Source organism: Petromyzon marinus, chromosome 77, assembly GCF_048934315.1.
Source record: "Petromyzon marinus isolate PM22_M1 ecotype Great Lakes invasive population chromosome 77, UKy_Petmar_22M1.pri1.0, whole genome shotgun sequence".
NCBI classification, from domain to species: Eukaryota; Metazoa; Chordata; class Hyperoartia; order Petromyzontiformes; family Petromyzontidae; genus Petromyzon; species Petromyzon marinus.
In genome coordinates this window covers 588,311-608,308 of record NC_133743.1, presented here as the reverse complement: position 1 = coordinate 608,308, position 19,998 = coordinate 588,311, and the positions used below count along the sequence as shown (strand labels likewise).

The following is a 19,998-nucleotide window of genomic DNA, read 5'->3' as shown; positions in this document are numbered from 1 at the left end:
AACATAGACACGGAGACAGACAGACAAGCAGAGAGAGACTCACACGTAGACACAGAGAGAGACACACACAACATAGACACACAGGGAGACACACAAGCAGAGAGAGACAACACAGAGAGACACAAACAAGCAGAGAGAGACTCACACAGAGACACACAGAGAGACACACAACATAGACACACAGAGAGACACACAAGCAGAGAGAGACTCACACAGAGGCACACAGAGAGAGACACACAACATAGAAACACAGAGAGAGACACACAACATAGACACACAGGGAGACACACAAGCAGAGAGAGACAACACAGAGACACGTAGAGAGACTCACACAGAGACACACAGAGAGAGACTCACACAGAGACACACAGAGAGAGACACACAACATAGACACACAGGGAGACACACAAGCAGAGAGAGACAACACAGAGAGACACACACAAGCAGAGAGAGACTCACACAGAGACACACAGAGAGAGACACACAACATAGACACACAGAGAGACACACAAGCAGAGAGAGACTCACACAGAGGCACACAGAGAGAGACACACAACATAGACACACAGAGAGACACACAAGCAGAGAGAGACAACACAGAGACACACAGAGAGAGAGACACACAACATGGACACACAGGGAGACACAAGCAGAGAGAGACTCACACAGAGACACACAGAGAGAGACACACAACAAGGACACACAGACACACAAGCAGAGAGATACAACATAGAGACACACAGAGAGAGACTCACACAGAGACACACAGAGAGAGACAAACATAGACACACAGACAGACACACAAGCAGAGAGAGACTCACACAGAGACACACAGAGAGAGACACAGAGAGAGAGAGACAGAGAGACTCACACAGAGACACAGAGAGAGAGAGACTCACACATAGACACACAGAGAGAGACTCACACAGAGACACACAGAGAGACACACACATAGACACGGAGACAGACAGACACACAAGCAGAGAGAGACAACACAGAGACACAGAGAGAGACTCAACAACCCCACCCACTCACCCACTCACATACCCACCCACCCACTCACAAACCCACTCACATACTCCACCAACCCACTCCACTCACTAACATACCCACCCACCCACTCACATACCCACCCACCCACTCATATACCCACCCACCCACCCACTCACATACCCACCCACCCACTCACATACCCACCCACCCACTCACATACCCACCCACTCACTCACAAACCCACTCACATACTCCACCCACTCACAAACCCACTCACATACTCCACCCAACCACCCCATTCCACTCACCCACCCACCCCATCCACTCACCCACCCCATCCACTCACCCACCCACCCACCCTACCCACCACGCCCACCCACCCACTCACCGCACCCCTTCCTGTCGATGCGATCTCCGCCACCCTCCCGCAAGGCTGCGGCATCGCCAACGCGTCCGTCCTGAGCGCCTGGCCCTGGCAGGTGACCATCACGAGGCTTGGGGACGACCTGCAGTGCCTCGGCTCCCTGCTGTCCAACTCCTGGGTGGTGACAGCGGCGAGCTGCCTGCTGGAGAGGTCAGCCCCGGGGCCTTCGTCACGGCAGTCCCCAGAATTGTCACCTAGAGGCCACCTCGAGTTCGGGATTTCGCGAGTTTTCCCACCGTATTGTCGAGTTACTAAATGCGTTCATTAATCCCTCGCTAAATGTCACACTCCTGAGTTATCGAGTTACTAAATGTGTTCATTAATCCCTCGCTAAGTATCCCACTTCTGAGATATCGAGTTACTAAATACGTTCATTAATCCCTGGCTAAGTGTCCCACTCCTGAGTTATCGAGTTACTAAATGTGTTCATTAATCCCTGGCTAAGTGTCACACTCCTGAGTTATCGAGTTACTAAATGTGTTCATTAATCCCTCGCTAAGTGTCACACTCCTGAGTTATCGAGTTACTAAATGTGTTCATTAATCCCTCGCTAAGTGTCTCACTTCTGAGTTATCGAGTTACTAAATGTGTTCATTAATCCCTCGCTAAGTATCCCACTTCTGAGATATCGAGTTACTAAATACGTTCATTAATCCCTGGCTAAGTGTCACACTCCTGAGTTATCGAGTTACTAAATGTGTTCATTAATCCCTGGCTAATTGTCCCGCTTATGAGTTATCGAGTTACTAAATGTGTTCATTAATCCCTCGCTAAGTGTCACACTCCTGAGTTATCGAGTTACTAAATGTGTTCATTAATCCCACGCTAAGTGTCACACTCCTGAGTTATCGAGTTACTAAATACGTTCATTAATCCCTCGCTAAGTGTCACACTCCTGAGTTATCGAGTTACTAAATGTGTTCATTAATCCCTCGCTAAGTGTCACACTCCTGAGTTATCGAGTTACTAAATGTGTTCATTAATCCCTGGCTAAGTGTCACACTCCTGAGTTATCGAGTTACTAAATGTGTTCATTAATCCCTCGCTAAGTGTCACACTCCTGAGTTATCGAGTTACTAAATGTGTTCATTAATCCCTCGCTAAGTGTCTCACTTCTGAGTTATCGAGTTACTAAATGTGTTCAGTAATCCCTCGATAAGTATCCCACTTCTGAGATATCGAGTTACTAAATACGTTCATTAATCCCTGGCTAAGTGTCACACTCCTGAGTTATCGAGTTACTAAATGTGTTCATTAATCCCTGGCTAATTGTCCCGCTTATGAGTTATCGAGTTACTAAATGTGTTCATTAATCCCTCGCTAAGTGTCACACTCCTGAGTTATCGAGTTACTAAATGTGTTCATTAATCCCACGCTAAGTGTCACACTCCTGAGTTATCGAGTTACTAAATACGTTCATTAATCCCTCGCTAAGTGTCACACTCCTGAGTTATCGAGTTACTAAATGTGTTCATTAATCCCTCGCTAAGTGTCACACTCCTGAGTTATCGAGTTACTAAATGTGTCCATTAATCCCTCGCTAAGTGTCACACTCCTGAGTTATCGAGTTACTAAATGTGTTCATTAATCCCTCGCTAAGTGTCACACTCCTGAGTTATCGAGTTACTAAATGTGTTCATTAATCCTTCGCTAATTGTCCCACTCCTGAGTTATCGAGTTACTAAATGTGTTCATTAATCCCTCGCTAAGTGTCACACTCCTGAGTTATCGAGTTACTAAATGTGTTCATTAATCCCTCGCTAAGTGTCACACTTCTGAGTTATCGAGTTACTAAATGTGTTCATTAATCCCTCGCTAAGTGTCACACTCCTGAGTTATCGAGTTACTAAATGTGTTCATTAATCCTTCGCTAATTGTCCCACTCCTGAGTTATCGAGTTACTAAATGTGTTCATTAATCCCTGGCTAATTGTCCCGCTCCTGAGTTATCGAGTTACTAAATGTGTTCATTAATCCCTCGCTAAGTGTCACACTCCTGAGTTATCGAGTTACTAAATGTGTTCATTAATCCCTGGCTAATTGTCCCGCTTATGAGTTATCGAGTTACTAAATGTGTTCATTAATCCCTCGCTAAGTGTCACACTCCTGAGTTATCGAGTTACTAAATGTGTTCATTAATCCTACGCTAAGTGTCACACTCCTGAGTTATCGAGTTACTAAATACGTTCATTAATCCCTCGCTAAGTGTCACACTCCTGAGTTATCGAGTTACTAAATGTGTTCATTAATCCCTCGCTAAGTGTCACACTCCTGAGTTATCGAGTTACTAAATGTGTTCATTAATCCCTGGCTAAGTGTCACACTCCTGAGTTATCGAGTTACTAAATGTGTTCATTAATCCCTCGCTAAGTGTCACACTCCTGAGTTATCGAGTTACTAAATGTGTTCATTAATCCCTCGCTAAGTGTCTCACTTCTGAGTTATCGAGTTACTAAATGTGTTCATTAATCCCTCGCTAAGTATCCCACTTCTGAGATATCGAGTTACTAAATACGTTCATTAATCCCTGGCTAAGTGTCACACTCCTGAGTTATCGAGTTACTAAATGTGTTCATTAATCCCTGGCTAAGTGTCACACTCCTGAGTTATCGAGTTACTAAATGTGTTCATTAATCCCTCGCTAAGTGTCACACTCCTGAGTTATCGAGTTACTAAATGTGTTCATTAATCCCTCGCTAAGTGTCTCACTTCTGAGTTATCGAGTTACTAAATGTGTTCATTAATCCCTCGCTAAGTATCCCACTTCTGAGATATCGAGTTACTAAATACGTTCATTAATCCCTGGCTAAGTGTCACACTCCTGAGTTATCGAGTTACTAAATGTGTTCATTAATCCCTGGCTAATTGTCCCGCTTATGAGTTATCGAGTTACTAAATGTGTTCATTAATCCCTCGCTAAGTGTCACACTCCTGAGTTATCGAGTTACTAAATGTGTTCATTAATCCCACGCTAAGTGTCACACTCCTGAGTTATCGAGTTACTAAATACGTTCATTAATCCCTCGCTAAGTGTCACACTCCTGAGTTATCGAGTTACTAAATGTGTTCATTAATCCCTCGCTAAGTGTCACACTCCTGAGTTATCGAGTTACTAAATGTGTCCATTAATCCCTCGCTAAGTGTCACACTCCTGAGTTATCGAGTTACTAAATGTGTTCATTAATCCCTCGCTAAGTGTCACACTCCTGAGTTATCGAGTTACTAAATGTGTTCATTAATCCTTCGCTAATTGTCCCACTCCTGAGTTATCGAGTTACTAAATGTGTTCATTAATCCCTCGCTAAGTGTCACACTCCTGAGTTATCGAGTTACTAAATGTGTTCATTAATCCCTCGCTAAGTGTCACACTTCTGAGTTATCGAGTTACTAAATGTGTTCATTAATCCCTCGCTAAGTGTCACACTCCTGAGTTATCGAGTTACTAAATGTGTTCATTAATCTTTCGCTAATTGTCCCACTCCTGAGTTATCGAGTTACTAAATGTGTTCATTAATCCCTGGCTAATTGTCCCGCTCCTGAGTTATCGAGTTACTAAATGTGTTCATTAATCCCTCGCTAAGTGTCACACTCCTGAGTTATCGAGTTACTAAATGTGTTCATTAATCCCTGGCTAATTGTCCCGCTTATGAGTTATCGAGTTACTAAATGTGTTCATTAATCCCTCGCTAAGTGTCACACTCCTGAGTTATCGAGTTACTAAATATGTTCATTAATCCCACGCTAAGTGTCACACTCCTGAGTTATCGAGTTACTAAATACGTTCATTAATCCCTCGCTAAGTGTCACACTCCTGAGTTATCGAGTTACTAAATGTGTTCATTAATCCCTCGCTAAGTGTCACACTCCTGAGTTATCGAGTTACTAAATGTGTTCATTAATCCCTGGTTAAGTGTCACACTCCTGAGTTATCGAGTTACTAAATGTGTTCATTAATCCCTCGCTAAGTGTCACACTCCTGAGTTATCGAGTTACTAAATGTGTTCATTAATCCCTCGCTAAGTGTCTCACTTCTGAGTTATCGAGTTACTAAATGTGTTCATTAATCCCTCGCTAAGTATCCCACTTCTGAGATATCGAGTTACTAAATACGTTCATTAATCCCTGGCTAAGTGTCACACTCCTGAGTTATCGAGTTACTAAATGTGTTCATTAATCCCTGGCTAATTGTCCCGCTTATGAGTTATCGAGTTACTAAATGTGTTCATTAATCCCTCGCTAAGTGTCACACTCCTGAGTTATCGAGTTACTAAATGTGTTCATTAATCCCACGCTAAGTGTCACACTCCTGAGTTATCGAGTTACTAAATACGTTCATTAATCCCTCGCTAAGTGTCACACTCCTGAGTTATCGAGTTACTAAATGTGTTCATTAATCCCTCGCTAAGTGTCACACTCCTGAGTTATCGAGTTACTAAATGTGTTCATTAATCCTTCGCTAATTGTCCCACTCCTGAGTTATCGAGTTACTAAATGTGTTCATTAATCCCTCGCTAAGTGTCACACTCCTGAGTTATCGAGTTACTAAATGTGTTCATTAATCCCTCGCTAAGTGTCACACTTCTGAGTTATCGAGTTACTAAATGTGTTCATTAATCCCTCGCTAAGTGTCACACTCCTGAGTTATCGAGTTACTAAATGTGTTCATTAATCCTTCGCTAATTGTCCCACTCCTGAGTTATCGAGTTACTAAATGTGTTCATTAATCCCTGGCTAATTGTCCCGCTCCTGAGTTATCGAGTTACTAAATGTGTTCATTAATCCCTCGCTAAGTGTCACACTCCTGAGTTATCGAGTTACTAAATGTGTTCATTAATCCCACGCTAAGTGTCACACTCCTGAGTTATCGAGTTACTAAATACGTTCATTAATCCCTCGCTAAGTGTCACACTCCTGAGTTATCGAGTTACTAAATGTGTTCATTAATCCCTCGCTAAGCGTCACACTCCTGAGTTATCGAGTTACTAAATGTGTTCATTAATCCCTCGCTAAGTGTCACACTCCTGAGTTATCGAGTTACTAAATGTGTTCATTAATGCCTGGCTAAGTGTCCCACTCCTGAGATATCTAGTTACTAAATGTGGTCATTAATCCCTCGTTAAGTGTCCCACTCCTGAGTTATCGAGTTACTGAATGTGTTAATTAATCCCTCGCTAAGTGTCACACTCCTGAGTTATCGAGTTACTAAATGTGTTCATTAATGCCTGGCTAAGTGTCCCACTTCTGAGTTATCGAGTTACTAAATGTGTTCATTAATCCCTCGCTAAGTGTCACACTCCTGAGTTATCGAGTTACTAAATGTGTTCATTAATCCCTTGCCAAGTGTACCACTCCTGAGTTATCGAGTTACTAAATGTGTTCATTAATCCCTCGCTAAGTGTCTCACTCCTGAGTTATCGAGTTACTAAATGTGTTCATTAATCCCTGGCTGTGTCCGCCTTCAGAATTCTCGAGTTACTCAATGTGTTCATTAATCCCTCATTATACAATTCCTATATTTGCGAGTTTCCCATATTTGCGAGTTACTGAATATGCACAATAATTCCCTACTCGCGAGCGTAAATGCCAGAACCAACTGTCGCACTCGTGTACATGTGTTTTTGCATGTGTGTAAGCGCGTGTATGTGTCTATGTACGTGTGTGTCTCCTCGCGGTGCCGGATGGGCAACTCTGTCGTGGACAATGCTGTGGGGGGAGGGCCAATTCCGATTGGCTCCTCCCCTCATGGCGTCTGTGACCACCACAGTGGCTAAACGAGGGCTCTGGACGGGTGCGAGTGGCTGGTAACCCCTCCACATTCAATTAATTACCACTAAACCACGAGGCCCCAGGGGGACAGGCGTCTATGACGTCTAATGGCCAAACCCCAATTGGCGGAGCCAGGAGATTGAATCTCTATCCTCGGGGCTCATCCAGAAACAACGAAAAGCCACTACGGATGGCCACGTGGAATGTTCGAACACTCACTGCGGAGGAGAGGCTACCACTCCTCTGTCGGGAGCTGGACCAGTACCGTCTGGATCTCTGTGGCATTCAGGAGGTAAGGTGGGCCGGTTCTGGCTCTTGCCACCATGAAGAGTGGACAGTCCTCTACTTGGGGCAGCAGACTGCCAAACAACAGGGTGTGGCTCTTCTTTTGAACAAAAGAAAGAAGGGGGCGTGAGAGCGTGGCGGTGAGGTGTGGGAAGCTGTAAGCCCCAGGCTACTTTGGGCTCGCCTTCCCATCAACCGGAGGCGAGGAGTGGTGGTCGTGGTTACTTATGTCCCCCACCGAAGACGAACATCCGTGGAGGGATGCAGGCAAAGCCGATGAGTCAGATGCCTTCTATGACCTCCTGTCACAGCTGCTGGCTAAAGTGGCACCTCGGGATAGAGTCATCATGTTGGGTGACTTCAATGCCCGAGTTGGTCATGATGCTGGCACCTGGCCTGGAGTGATTGGAGGGCATGGACCAGATCAGCTCAATAACAACGGTAGGAGGCTGCTAGATTTTTCTGCAGCCCATGTGCTTGTAATTACCAACAGGCTGTTCCGGCATCAGCGCATCCACACAACATCATGGATGCATGCCGGTTCCAAGCAAGAACATCTGCTGGACTACATAGTGACGGACCAGCGGATGCGAACCCATGGCCTTGACACCAGGACCTACCATGGAGCTAATCTGCCCTCTGACCATCGACTAGTCATCTGTAAGATGCACCTGCCATTCTTCCACTCCGGTGGTGGGTGTACACCCAGGACCCCATTCCAACCTAACGTGGCCTGGTCTCAGTTATCTGATGAAAGTTGCAAGCGAGAATTTCATCATCGCTTGCGGCTGGGATTGGCATCATCCCCCACTCCTCCTGATGTCGAGGGTAAATGTGCAAGGTTTAGGACTGTGACTCATGCAGCTGCAATGGCTGATTTGGGAATGCGGTCCAGACCTCCCCTGAGACCCTGGCTGACAGAGGTGTTCAGGATGGTTGAGAAAAAGCGACAGGCCCACTGTCATCGGCTACAGAATCCCACGTCAGAGAATGAGGAGGCTTACCGCTGCCTTCACTCGGAGGTTCGGAGAGCCGTGAGGTGCTGCAAGGATGGGTGGTGGTCGCGGGTTGCTGAGGAGATGGAGTCTACCTCAGTGGCCCGCGATCACAAATCTCTATTTAACTCCATCAAAAAAGTAACCTGCAGCGCGTCATTAGGGGAAAAAACGGTGATCCAATCTCCGACCCCCAGGAACAGGTTTGCAGATTTGCTGAGCATTTCTGTGAGGTCCTGGGGGAGGGAGAATCTCTCAGCCAGGAAAACATCGTGGCACAAAGTGAGGATGACCCTGCTGAGGCTGCGGTGCCTCAAATATTGGAAGAAGTCACCCCCTGTGAGTGGCTGGCTGAAGTACCATCTGTTGAGGAAGTACTGAAGGCGATCCGGAGTCTGAGACCAGGAAAGGCAGCGGGCAGAGATGATCTCCCAAGCGAAATGCTGAGGGAGGGTGGCGTTTGTGCACAGACTGCACTACATGACATCATAACAACAGTCTGGACCACTGGACGGGTTCCGCAGGATTGGAAGGATGCCCTGGTGGTCCCCTCTTTAAGAAGGGGGACCGCACAGACTGTAACAAAAACAGGGGCATCTCACTCCTCAGTGTGCCGGGAAAGGTCCTGGCAAGGATTATTCAACATCGCCTTGCCAGGCACGCTGAGGAGAGGCTTGCGGAGCCCCAATGCGGTTTCAGGAAAGGGCGGTCCTGCACAGATGCCATATTTTCTGTCTGCTACAGCAGAGGTGTAGGGAATTCCAACAAGACCTACATCTCTGCTTTATTGACCTGGTCAAGGCCTATGTTACCATCAGTAGGCCTGGGCTCTGGGTTGTTCTTCGTGCTTTTGGAGTCCCTGACCCTCTGCTCACGATCATTAAGGACCTTCATGATGGTGAGCGGGCCCGGGTAAAACTACATGGCCGGGAGTCAGAGCCATTCCCTGTACACCTTGGGGTGCGACAGGGATGTCCTCTGGCTCCCACATTATTTAACATCTATTTTGACCACGTAGTTCGTGAAACCTTCAATAGCTGTACCGGGGGAATCTCCATTTGGTACAGATATAATGGGAGGCTGATCGATGCCCGGGTGCAGTCAAGGGATGGCTCCCTATTGCTCAACCACGTTATGTATGCTGATGATTTGGTAATAGCTGCTCATTCAGAGGAGGAGATGGAGACGTGCTGCTGAGACTGGAGCGTGCCACTAAGAGGTGGGGCCTTACCATCATCCCCACCAACACTAAGCACCTGCCTGGGTATTTTGTACCATCGGACACTCCACCCCCTCAACTCCCAATCGGTGATGGGGCAGTTGTGGAGAGAGTGGAGAGTTTCCCATACCTGGGCAGTGTGCTTATGTCTGGCTCCAGTTTAACAGCAGAGGTCTCACTCCGAATCAGTCGAGCGGCAATAGCTTTTCATCGGTTGCGTAACGCTGTGTGGAAGCTACCTGGTCTGTCGCTCCGCACTAAGCTTCAGGTCTTCTCGGCCACGGTCATTCCCTTCCTTCTCTACGCTTGCGAAACGTGGACCCACCTAATGGAACATCTTCGCCGGTTAGAAACATTTAGGCTGGCCTGCCTACGATCCACCCTGGGTTTAACCAGACTGGATTGTGTGAGGAGCTCAAAAATCCTTGAAAGATCTAGGCAAGCTCCCATCGGTGAGCTCCTCCGGCGGGCAAGGCTGCGATGGCTGGGTCATGTAGCCCGCATGCCCAGCCACCGCATGCCGAAACAGCTTTTGTTTGGCCCGATCGAAGGGGCTAAGCGGGCGCGGTCCGGGCTAGAGAAGAGATGGAGTGATATGGTACAGGAGGACGTGGAGCTGAGTGGACTTGCCGATGACCGGTACCAGCGGTGTCAAGTTCGGCCTCTGAGGAGGAGGCTCGTGAAGGACGCTACTGGGCAGTTGGAGGTAGTCGCCCTCCAACAACAACGGAGGGCGGAGGAGCGACGCTCAGAACGAGCGGAGCGCCGGGTGGCTAAAGCATAGCAGGTTGGCACAGTAGGGGGCACAGGTGGTGCATCAGCCAGTCATCTCAGTCAGTCGACCCGTGGCAACTGGGTTTGCCCCGTGACCTTCTGCCAGCGGGCGTTCAACACTTCACGTGGCCTCAGGGTGCACATGGCCTGGCACAAGCGTCGTGGTGACGTCACCGCCACTTAGTGGCGAATGGCGGTTGTTGTTGTTGTTGTACGTGTGTATGTATGTGTACCTGTATGTGTATGTGTGTGTATGTGTGTGTATGTATGTGTGTGTGTGCGTGTATGTATGTGTGTGTATGTTTGTGTGTGTGTGTATATGTGTATATACATACACATATATGGGGAGCGATAGTGTAGCGGTTAGCGCTACGCTGCGCTATGAACCTGGCGACCCGGGTTCGATTCCCGCTCATGGCCAACACCAGTGACGATTATCTGAACCGGTCCCGGGCCTCCCCTAGGTCGACTCAGCCTCAAATGAGTACCTGGTGCGGTGTGTAAACATTGCCACTAGGGAGACAAAAGCGGTCGGGCGTGGTGCTGGCCACCCACCCCCTCGTGTACCGTTCCGGCCTTCATAGGTGCTCGCTAACAGCACTTGCCCCTACAGTCTGTTAAGGCTATATGGGGGATCTTTGTCTTTGTCTTTGTATATGTGTATATATGTGTATGTATGTGTGTGTATGTGTGTATATGTGTATATATGTGTGTATGTATGTGTATGTATGTGTACGTGTGTGTGTGTACGTGTGTGTGCGTGTACGCGCGTGCACGTCCGCTCAGCCCCAACAACTACACCTGGATCTGCGCCACGGTCTCGGGCGAGCGTCTGGCGGCGACGTCCGTGGCGGTCCACCCCAAGTTCTCCGCGGCGACCGGCGGCGGCCACGACGTCGCTATGCTGCGGCTGGGCCAGCCGGCCACGTTGGGGCCGGCAGCAGCCCAGGCGGTGTGCCTGCCCAGTCGACACGAGCAGAGCCCCACGCTGGGACGCAGCTGCCAGGCGCTGGGCTTGAGGCGCAGCGACGGTGGGTAGTGTATAGTGTATAGCTAGTACGTTAGTGTACGTCATGTAGTGTATAGTGTATAGCTAGTAGGTTAGTGTACGTCATGTAGTGTGTAGTGTATAGCTAGTACGTTAGTGTACGTCATGTAGTGTGTAGTGTACAGCTAGTAGGTTAGTGTACGTCATGTAGTGTATAGTGTATAGCTAGTAGGTTAGTGTACGTCATGTAGTGTATAGCTAGTACGTTAGTGTACGTCATGTAGTGTGTAGTGTATAGCTAGTACGTTAGTGTATGTCATGTAGTGTATAGCTAGTACGTTAGTGTACGTCATGTAGTGTGTAGTGTATAGCTAGTACGTTAGTGTACGTCATGTAGTGTGTAGTGTATAGCTAGTAGGTTAGTGTACGTCATGTAGTGTATAGTGTACAGCTAGTACGTTAGTGTACGTCATGTAGTGTATAGTGTATAGCTAGTAGGTTAGTGTACGTCATGTAGTGTATAGTGTACAGCTAGTACGTTAGTGTACATCATGTAGTGTATAGTGTATAGCTAGTACGTTAGTGTACGTCATGTAGTGTGTAGTGTATAGCTAGTAGGTTAGTGTACGTCATGTAGTGTATAGCTAGTACGTTAGTGTACGTCATGTAGTGTATAGTGTATAGCTAGTAGGTTAGTGTACGTCATGTAGTGTGTAGTGTATAGCTAGTAGGTTAGTGTACGTCATGTAGTGTGTAGTGTATAGCTAGTAGGTTAGTGTACGTCATGTAGTGTATAGTGTACAGCTAGTACGTTAGTGTACGTCATGTAGTGTATAGTGTATAGCTAGTAGGTTAGTGTACGTCATGTAGTGTGTAGTGTATAGCTAGTAGGTTAGTGTACGTCATGTAGTGTGTAGTGTATAGCTAGTACGTTAGTGTACGTCATGTAGTGTATAGTGTGTAGCTAGTACGTTAGTGTACGTCATGTAGTGTATAGTGTATAGCTAGTACGCTAGTGTACGTCATGTAGTGTATCGCTAGTACGTTAGTGTACGTCATGTAGTGTATAGTGTATAGCTAGTAGGTTAGTGTACGTCATGTAGTGTATAGTGTACAGCTAGTACGTTAGTGTACATCATGTAGTGTATAGTGTATAGCTAGTACGTTAGTGTACGTCATGTAGTGTGTAGTGTATAGCTAGTAGGTTAGTGTACGTCATGTAGTGTATAGCTAGTACGTTAGTGTACGTCATGTAGTGTATAGTGTATAGCTAGTAGGTTAGTGTACGTCATGTAGTGTGTAGTGTATAGCTAGTAGGTTAGTGTACGTCATGTAGTGTGTAGTGTATAGCTAGTAGGTTAGTGTACGTCATGTAGTGTATAGTGTACAGCTAGTACGTTAGTGTACGTCATGTAGTGTATAGTGTATAGCTAGTAGGTTAGTGTACGTCATGTAGTGTGTAGTGTATAGCTAGTAGGTTAGTGTACGTCATGTAGTGTGTAGTGTATAGCTAGTACGTTAGTGTACGTCATGTAGTGTATAGTGTGTAGCTAGTACGTTAGTGTACGTCATGTAGTGTATAGTGTATAGCTAGTACGCTAGTGTACGTCATGTAGTGTATCGCTAGTACGTTAGTGTACGTCATGTAGGGTATAGTGTATAGCTAGTACGTTAGTGTACGTCATGTAGTGTATAGTGTACAGCTAGTACGTTAGTGTACGTCATGTAGTGTAAAGCTAGTACGTTAGGGTACGTCATGCAGTGTGTAGTGTATAGCTAGTACGTTAGTGTACGTCATGTAGTGTATAGTGTATAGCTAGTACGTTAGTGTACGTCATGTAGTGTATAGTGTATAGCTAGTACGTTAGTGTACGTCATGTAGTGTGTAGTGTATAGCTAGTACGTTAGGGTACGTCATGTAGTGTATAGTGTATAGCTAGTACGTTAGTGTACGTCATGTAGTGTATATTGTATAGCTAGTACGATAGTGTACGTCATGTAGTGTATAGTGTACAGCTAGTACGTTAGTGTACGTCATGTAGTGTATAGTGTATAGCTAGTACGTTAGTGTACGTCACGTAGTGTATAGTGTATAGCTAGTACGTTAGTGTACGTCATGTAGTGTGTAGTGTATAGCTAGTACGTTAGTGTACGTCTTGTAGTGTAGCGTGTATAGCTAGTACGTTAGTGTACGTCATGTAGTGTATAGTGTATTGCTAGTACGTTAGTGTACGTCATGTAGTTTGTAGTGTAAAGCTAGTACGTTAGGGTACGTCATGTTGTGTATAGTGTATAGCTAGTACGTTAGTGTACGTCATGTAGTGTATAGTGTATAGCTCGTGCGTTAGCGTACGTCATGTAGTGTATAGTGTACAGCTAGTACGTTAGTGTACGTCATGTAGTGTATAGTGTATAGCTAGTACGTTAGGGTACGTCATGTAGTGTATAGTGTATAGCTAGTACGTTAGTGTACGTCATGTAGTGTATAGTGTATATCTAATGTACTGGAATACGTCATTTAGTGTACGTGCGTGACATTATCGGCGATAACATTAGCAACGATGCCGATGATGTCACGGCCAGTGCGCCTGTGACATCATCATCATCATCATCTACACCTGTGACATCATCGTCGTGTCTCCCCCCCCCCTAAACGCCTCAGGCTCTGTGTCGGCCCCCGCCGCTGAGGGCAACGTGCGCGTGGTGAACGAGTCGCTGTGCAGGCAGGCATGGGGCAACTTCACCCGCGGGATGATGATGTGTGCAGCCAAGCGTCAGGGTTGGGCCAGTAGCTGTCAGGTGACCCCAACACTACACCGTACACTACACTATACACTGCACGATACACTACACTATACACTACACGTTACACTGCACGATACACGACACGATACACTACACTATACACTACACGTTACACTGCACGATACACGACACGATACACTACACTATACACTACACGTTACACTGCACGATACACGACACGATACACTACACGATACACTACACTATACACTACACCATACACTACACTGTACACTACACCACACACTACAATATACACTATACTATACACTACATTATACACTACACTATACACTACACTATACACTACACTATACACTACACGTTACACTGCACGATACACGACACGATACACTACACTATACACTACACGATACACTACACTATACACTACACTATACACTACACGTTACACTGCACGATACACGACACTATACACTACACTATACACTACACTAAACACTACACTATACACTACACTATACACTACACTATACACTACACCACACACTACAATATACACTATACTATACACTACATTATACACTACACGATACACTACACTATACAATACACTATACACTACACTATACATTTACTACACACTACCCTATACACTACACTACACTATACACTACACCACACACTACACTATACACTATACACTACACTATACACTACACGATAAACTACACTATACACTACACGATACACTACACTACTATACACTACACTATACACTACACGATACACTACACTATACACTACACTATACACTACACGATAAACTACACTATACACTACACGATACACTACACTACTATACACTACACTATACACTACACGATACACTACACTATACACTACACTATACACTACACTACACACTACACTATACACTACACTATACACTACACTATACATGACACTACTATACACTACACTATACACTACACTACACACTACACTAGAAACTACACTATACACTACACTATACACTACACTATACACTATACACTACACTATACACTACACTATACACTACACTATACACTATACACTACACTATACACTACACTATACACTACAAAATACACTACACTATACACTACACGATACACGACACTATACATACATACACACACACACACAGACACCCAACAACAACAACAACAACAACCGCCATTCGCCACTAAGTGGCGGTGACATCACCACGATGCTTGTGCCAGGCTAGGTGCACCCTGAGGCCACGTGAAGTGTGGAACGCCCGCGGGCAGGAGGTCACGGGGCAGACCCAGCAGGTGCCACGGGTCGCTCCACTCATTGTTGTGAGCGTCGCTCCTCAGCCCTCCGTTGTTGTTGTTGTTGGAGGGCGACTACCTCCAACTGCCCACTAGCAGCGTCCTTCACAAGCCTCCTCCACAGAGGCCAATCTTGACACCGCTGGTACCGGTCATCGGCAAGTCCACTCAGCTCCACGTCCTCCTGTACCACGTCACTCCATCTCTTCTCTAGCCCGTGCCGCGCCCATTTAGCCCCCTCGATCCGGCCGAACAAAAGCTGTTTCGGCATGCGGTGGCTATGCATGCGGGCTACATGACCCAGCCAACGCAGCCTTGCCTGCCGGAGGAGCTCACCGATGGGACCCTGCCCAGATCTTTCAAGGATTTGTGAGCTCCTCACACAATCCAGCCTGGTTAAACCCAGGATGGATCGTAGGCAGGCCAGCCTAAATGTTTCTAACCGGCGAAGATGTTCCATTAGGGGGGTCCACGTTTCGCAAGCGTAGAGAAGGGAGGGAATGACCGTGGCTGAGAAGACCTGAAGTTTCGTGCGGAGCGACAGACCAGGCAGCTTCCACACAGCGTTACGCAACTGAAAAAAAGATATTGTCGCTCGACTGATTCGGAGTGAGACCTCCGCTGCCAAACCGGAGCCGGTCATGAGCACACTGCCCAGTTATGGGAAACTCTCCACTCGCTCCACAACTGCCCCATCACCGACTGGGAGTTGTGGGGGCGGAGTGTCCGATCGTACAAAATACCCAGGCGGGTGCTTAGTTTTGGTGGGGCTGATGGTAAGGCCCACCTCTTAGTGGCACGCTCCAGTTTCAGCAGAAGTGTCTCCAACTCCTCCTCTGAATGAGCAGCAATTACCAAATCATCGGCATACATAAAGTGGTTGACCAATATGGAGCCATCCCTTGACCGCACCCGGGCATCGATCAGCCTTCCATTATATCTGTACCAAATGGAAATTCCCCCGGTACAGCTATTAAAGGCTTCACGAACTACGTGCTCAAAATAGATGTTAAATAATGTGGGAGCCAGAGGACATCCCTGTCGCACCCCAAGGTGTACAGGGAATGGCTCTGTCTCCCGGCCACGTAGTATTAACCGGGGCCGCTCACCATCATGAAGGTCCTTAATGACCGTGAGCAGAGGGTCAGGGACTGTGAAAGCACAAAGAACAACCCAGAGCCCAGGCCTACTGATGGTATCATAGGCCTTGACCAGGTTAATAAAGCAGCGATGTAGGTCTTACTGGAATTCCCTACACCTCTGCTGTAGCAGACGGACATAAAATATGGCATCTGTGCAAGACCGCCCTTACCTGAAACCGCATTGGGGCTCTGCAAGCCTCTCCTCAGCGTGCCTAGCAAGGCGATGTTGAATAATCCTCGCCAGTATCTTTCCTGGCACACTGAGGAGTGAGATGCCCCTTAGTTGGTACAGTCTGTGTGGTCCCCCTTCTTAAAGAGGAGGACCACCAGGGAATCTTTTTAATCCTGCGGAACCCGTCCAGTGGTCCAGACTGTTGTTATGATGTCATGCAGGGCAGTCTGTGCACAAACGCCACCCTCCCTCAGCATTTCGCTTGCGAGATCATCTCTGCCCAGTGCCTTTCCTAGTCTCAGACTCTGGATCGCCTTCAGGACTTCCTCAAGTGATGGCACCTCAACCATCCACTCACAGGGGGTGACTTCTTCCAATATTTGAGGCACCGCAGCCTCAGCAGGGTCATCCCCACTTTGTGCAACGATGTTTTCCTGGCTGAGCGATTTCCCCTCTCCCAGGACCTCACAGAAATGCTCAGCAAATCTGCCAACCTGTTCCTGGAGGTCAGAGATTGGATCTCCTTTTTTTCCCCTAATGATGGTAATAGGTGTGGCACTGCAGGTTACTTTTCTGATGGAGTTAAATAGGGATTTGTGATCACGGGCCACTGAGGCAGACTCCATCTCCTCAGCAACCCGCGACCACCATCCATCCTTGCAGCGCCTCAAGGCTCTCCGAACCTCCGAGTGAAGGCTGCGGTAAGACTCCTCATTCTCTGACGTGGGATGCTGTAGACGATGAGAGTGGGCCTGTCGGTTTTTCTCAGCCAGCCTGAACAGCTCCTCTGTCAGCCAGGGTCTCCGGAGAGAGCTGGACCGCGTACCCAAAGCAGCCATTGCAGCTGCATGAGTCACAGTCCTAAACCTTGCCCATTTACCCTCGCCATCAGGAGGAGTGTGGGACGATGCCAACCCCTGCCACAAGCGATGATGAAATTCTCGCTTCCAACTTTCATCAGCTGAGACCAGGCCACCTTAGGTTAGAATGGGGTCCTGGGTGTATACCCACCACTGGAGTGGAAGAATGGCAGGCGCATCTTACAGATCACAAGTCGATGGTCAGAGGGCAGATCAGCTCTACGGTAGGTCCTGGTGTCAAGAACATGTGCCTGCATCCGTTGATCCGTCACTATGTAGTCCAGCAGATGTTCTTGCTTGGACCCGGCATGCATCCATGATGTTGTGTGGATGCGCCGATGCCGGAACAGCGTGTTGGTAATTACAAGCCCATGGGCTGTACACAAATCTAGCAGCCTCCTACCGTTGTTATTGAGCTGATCTGGCCCATGCCTTCCAATCACTCCAGACCAGGTTCCAGCAACATGACCACCTCAAGCATTGAAGTCACCCAACAAGATGACTCTATCCTGAGGGGCCACTTTAGCCAGCACCTGTGACAGGAGGTCATAGAAGGCATCTGACTCATCGGCCTTGCCTGCATCCCTCCACTGATGTTCGTCTTCGGTGGGGGCATAAGTAACCACGACCACCACTCCTCGCCTCTGATTTATCGGAAGGCGAGCCCAAAGTAGCCTGGGGCTTACAGGTTCTCACGCCTCACCGCCACGCCCCCATGCCCCCTTCATTATTTTGTTCAGAAGAAGAGCCACACCCTGTTGTTTGGCAGTCTCCTGCCCCGTGTATAGGACTGTCCACACCTCACATGTACACACGCACATATACAGACACACACAAACATACAGACACACACACAAACGGACAATGGGTGTCCCAACCTGGATTCACGAAACATCATCAAAGTCAATCCACCGTCCGCCTTTCTGCCTTTCTCAGCTGGGCCAGGGCGGTGGCGTCTTCTGCCTGGGCACGGACAGGAGGTGGTACCTGACAGGCATCGACAGCCGCCGTGCCGACTGTGCAAACGCCACCCAGCCGGCCGCCTACGGGCGCGTGTGGAAATCCCTCGCCTGGATCGAGGGGAACCTCCCTTACTGACGACGGCGAAGCGCCTCTGGCTCTGCTCTCATCCAGATAGCCGGATAGCCGGATAGCCAGCCAGCCAGATATCCAGATAGCAAGTTAACCAGATAGCCAACTAGCCAGATAACTAGCCAGCCAGATAGCCAGATAGCCAGCTCGCCAGATAACCGGCTAGCCGGCCAGCCAGATATCCAGATAGCAAGTTAACCAGATAGCCAACTAGCCAGATAGCTAGCAAGCCAGATAGCCAGATAGCCAGCCAGCCAGATATCCAGATAGCAAGTTAACCAGATAGCCAACTAGCCAGATAGCTAGCCAGCCAGATAGCTAGAAAGCCAGCTAGCCAGATAACCATCTAGCCAGCCAGCCAGATATGCAGATAGCAAGTTAACCAGATAGCTAACTATCCAGATAGCTAGCCAGCCAGATAGCCGGATAGCCAGCCAGCCAGATATCCAGATAGCAAGTGAACCAGATAGCCAACTAGCCAGACAGCTAGCCAGCCAGATAGCCACATAGCCAGCTCGCCAGCCAGCCAGATAGCTAGCTAGCCAGAGAGCTAGCCAGCCAGATAGCCAGCTAGCCAGATAGCCAGATAACCAGCTAGCCAGCCAGACAGCTATCCAGATAGCAAGTTAACCAGATAACCAACTAGCCAAATAGCTAGCCAGCCAGATAGCCAGATAGCCAGCCAGCAAGACAGCCACATAACCAGTTAGCCAGCCAGCCAGATAACCACATAGCCAGTTAGCCAGCCAGTCAGATAGCCACATAGCCAGCTAGCCAGCCAGCCAGATAGCTAGCTAGCCAGCTAACCAGCTAGCCAGGCAGACAGATAGCTAGTTAGACAGATAGCCAGCTAGATAGACAGCTAGCTAGATACCCAGCCAGCTAGACACCCAGCCAGCTAGATAGCCAGCCAGCTAGATAGCCAGCCAGCTAGATATCCAGCTAGCTAGCTAGATATCCAGCCAGCTAGCTGGTCAGATAGCCAGCCAGCTAGCCAGCTAGATAGCCAGCTAGCCAGCTAGATAGCCAGCCAGCTAGATAGCCAGCTAGCCAGCTAGATAGCCAGCCAGCTAGATAACCAGCTAGCCAGCTAGATAGCCAGCCAGCTAGATAGCCAGCTAGCCAGCTAGATAGCCAGCCAGCTAGATAGCCAGCCAGCTAGATAGCCAGCTAGCCAGCTAGA

General features: G+C 47.8%; 1 protein-coding gene across 1 annotated transcript in view; it reads left to right on the top strand.

The window, feature by feature from the left end:
* LOC142907330 (chymotrypsinogen B-like) overlaps positions 1-19,874 on the top strand; it is a 34,104-nt gene extending 14,230 nt beyond the window's left edge. The window contains exons 4-7 of the mRNA XM_076056741.1: positions 1,426-1,567; positions 11,242-11,486; positions 14,106-14,242; positions 18,660-19,874. Coding sequence (XP_075912856.1) covers positions 1,426-1,567; positions 11,242-11,486; positions 14,106-14,242; positions 18,660-18,821 — 686 coding nt within the window. The 3' untranslated portion in view covers positions 18,822-19,874. The remainder of the gene's footprint in view (positions 1-1,425; positions 1,568-11,241; positions 11,487-14,105; positions 14,243-18,659) is intronic.
* The last annotated feature ends 124 nt before the right edge of the window (positions 19,875-19,998 follow it).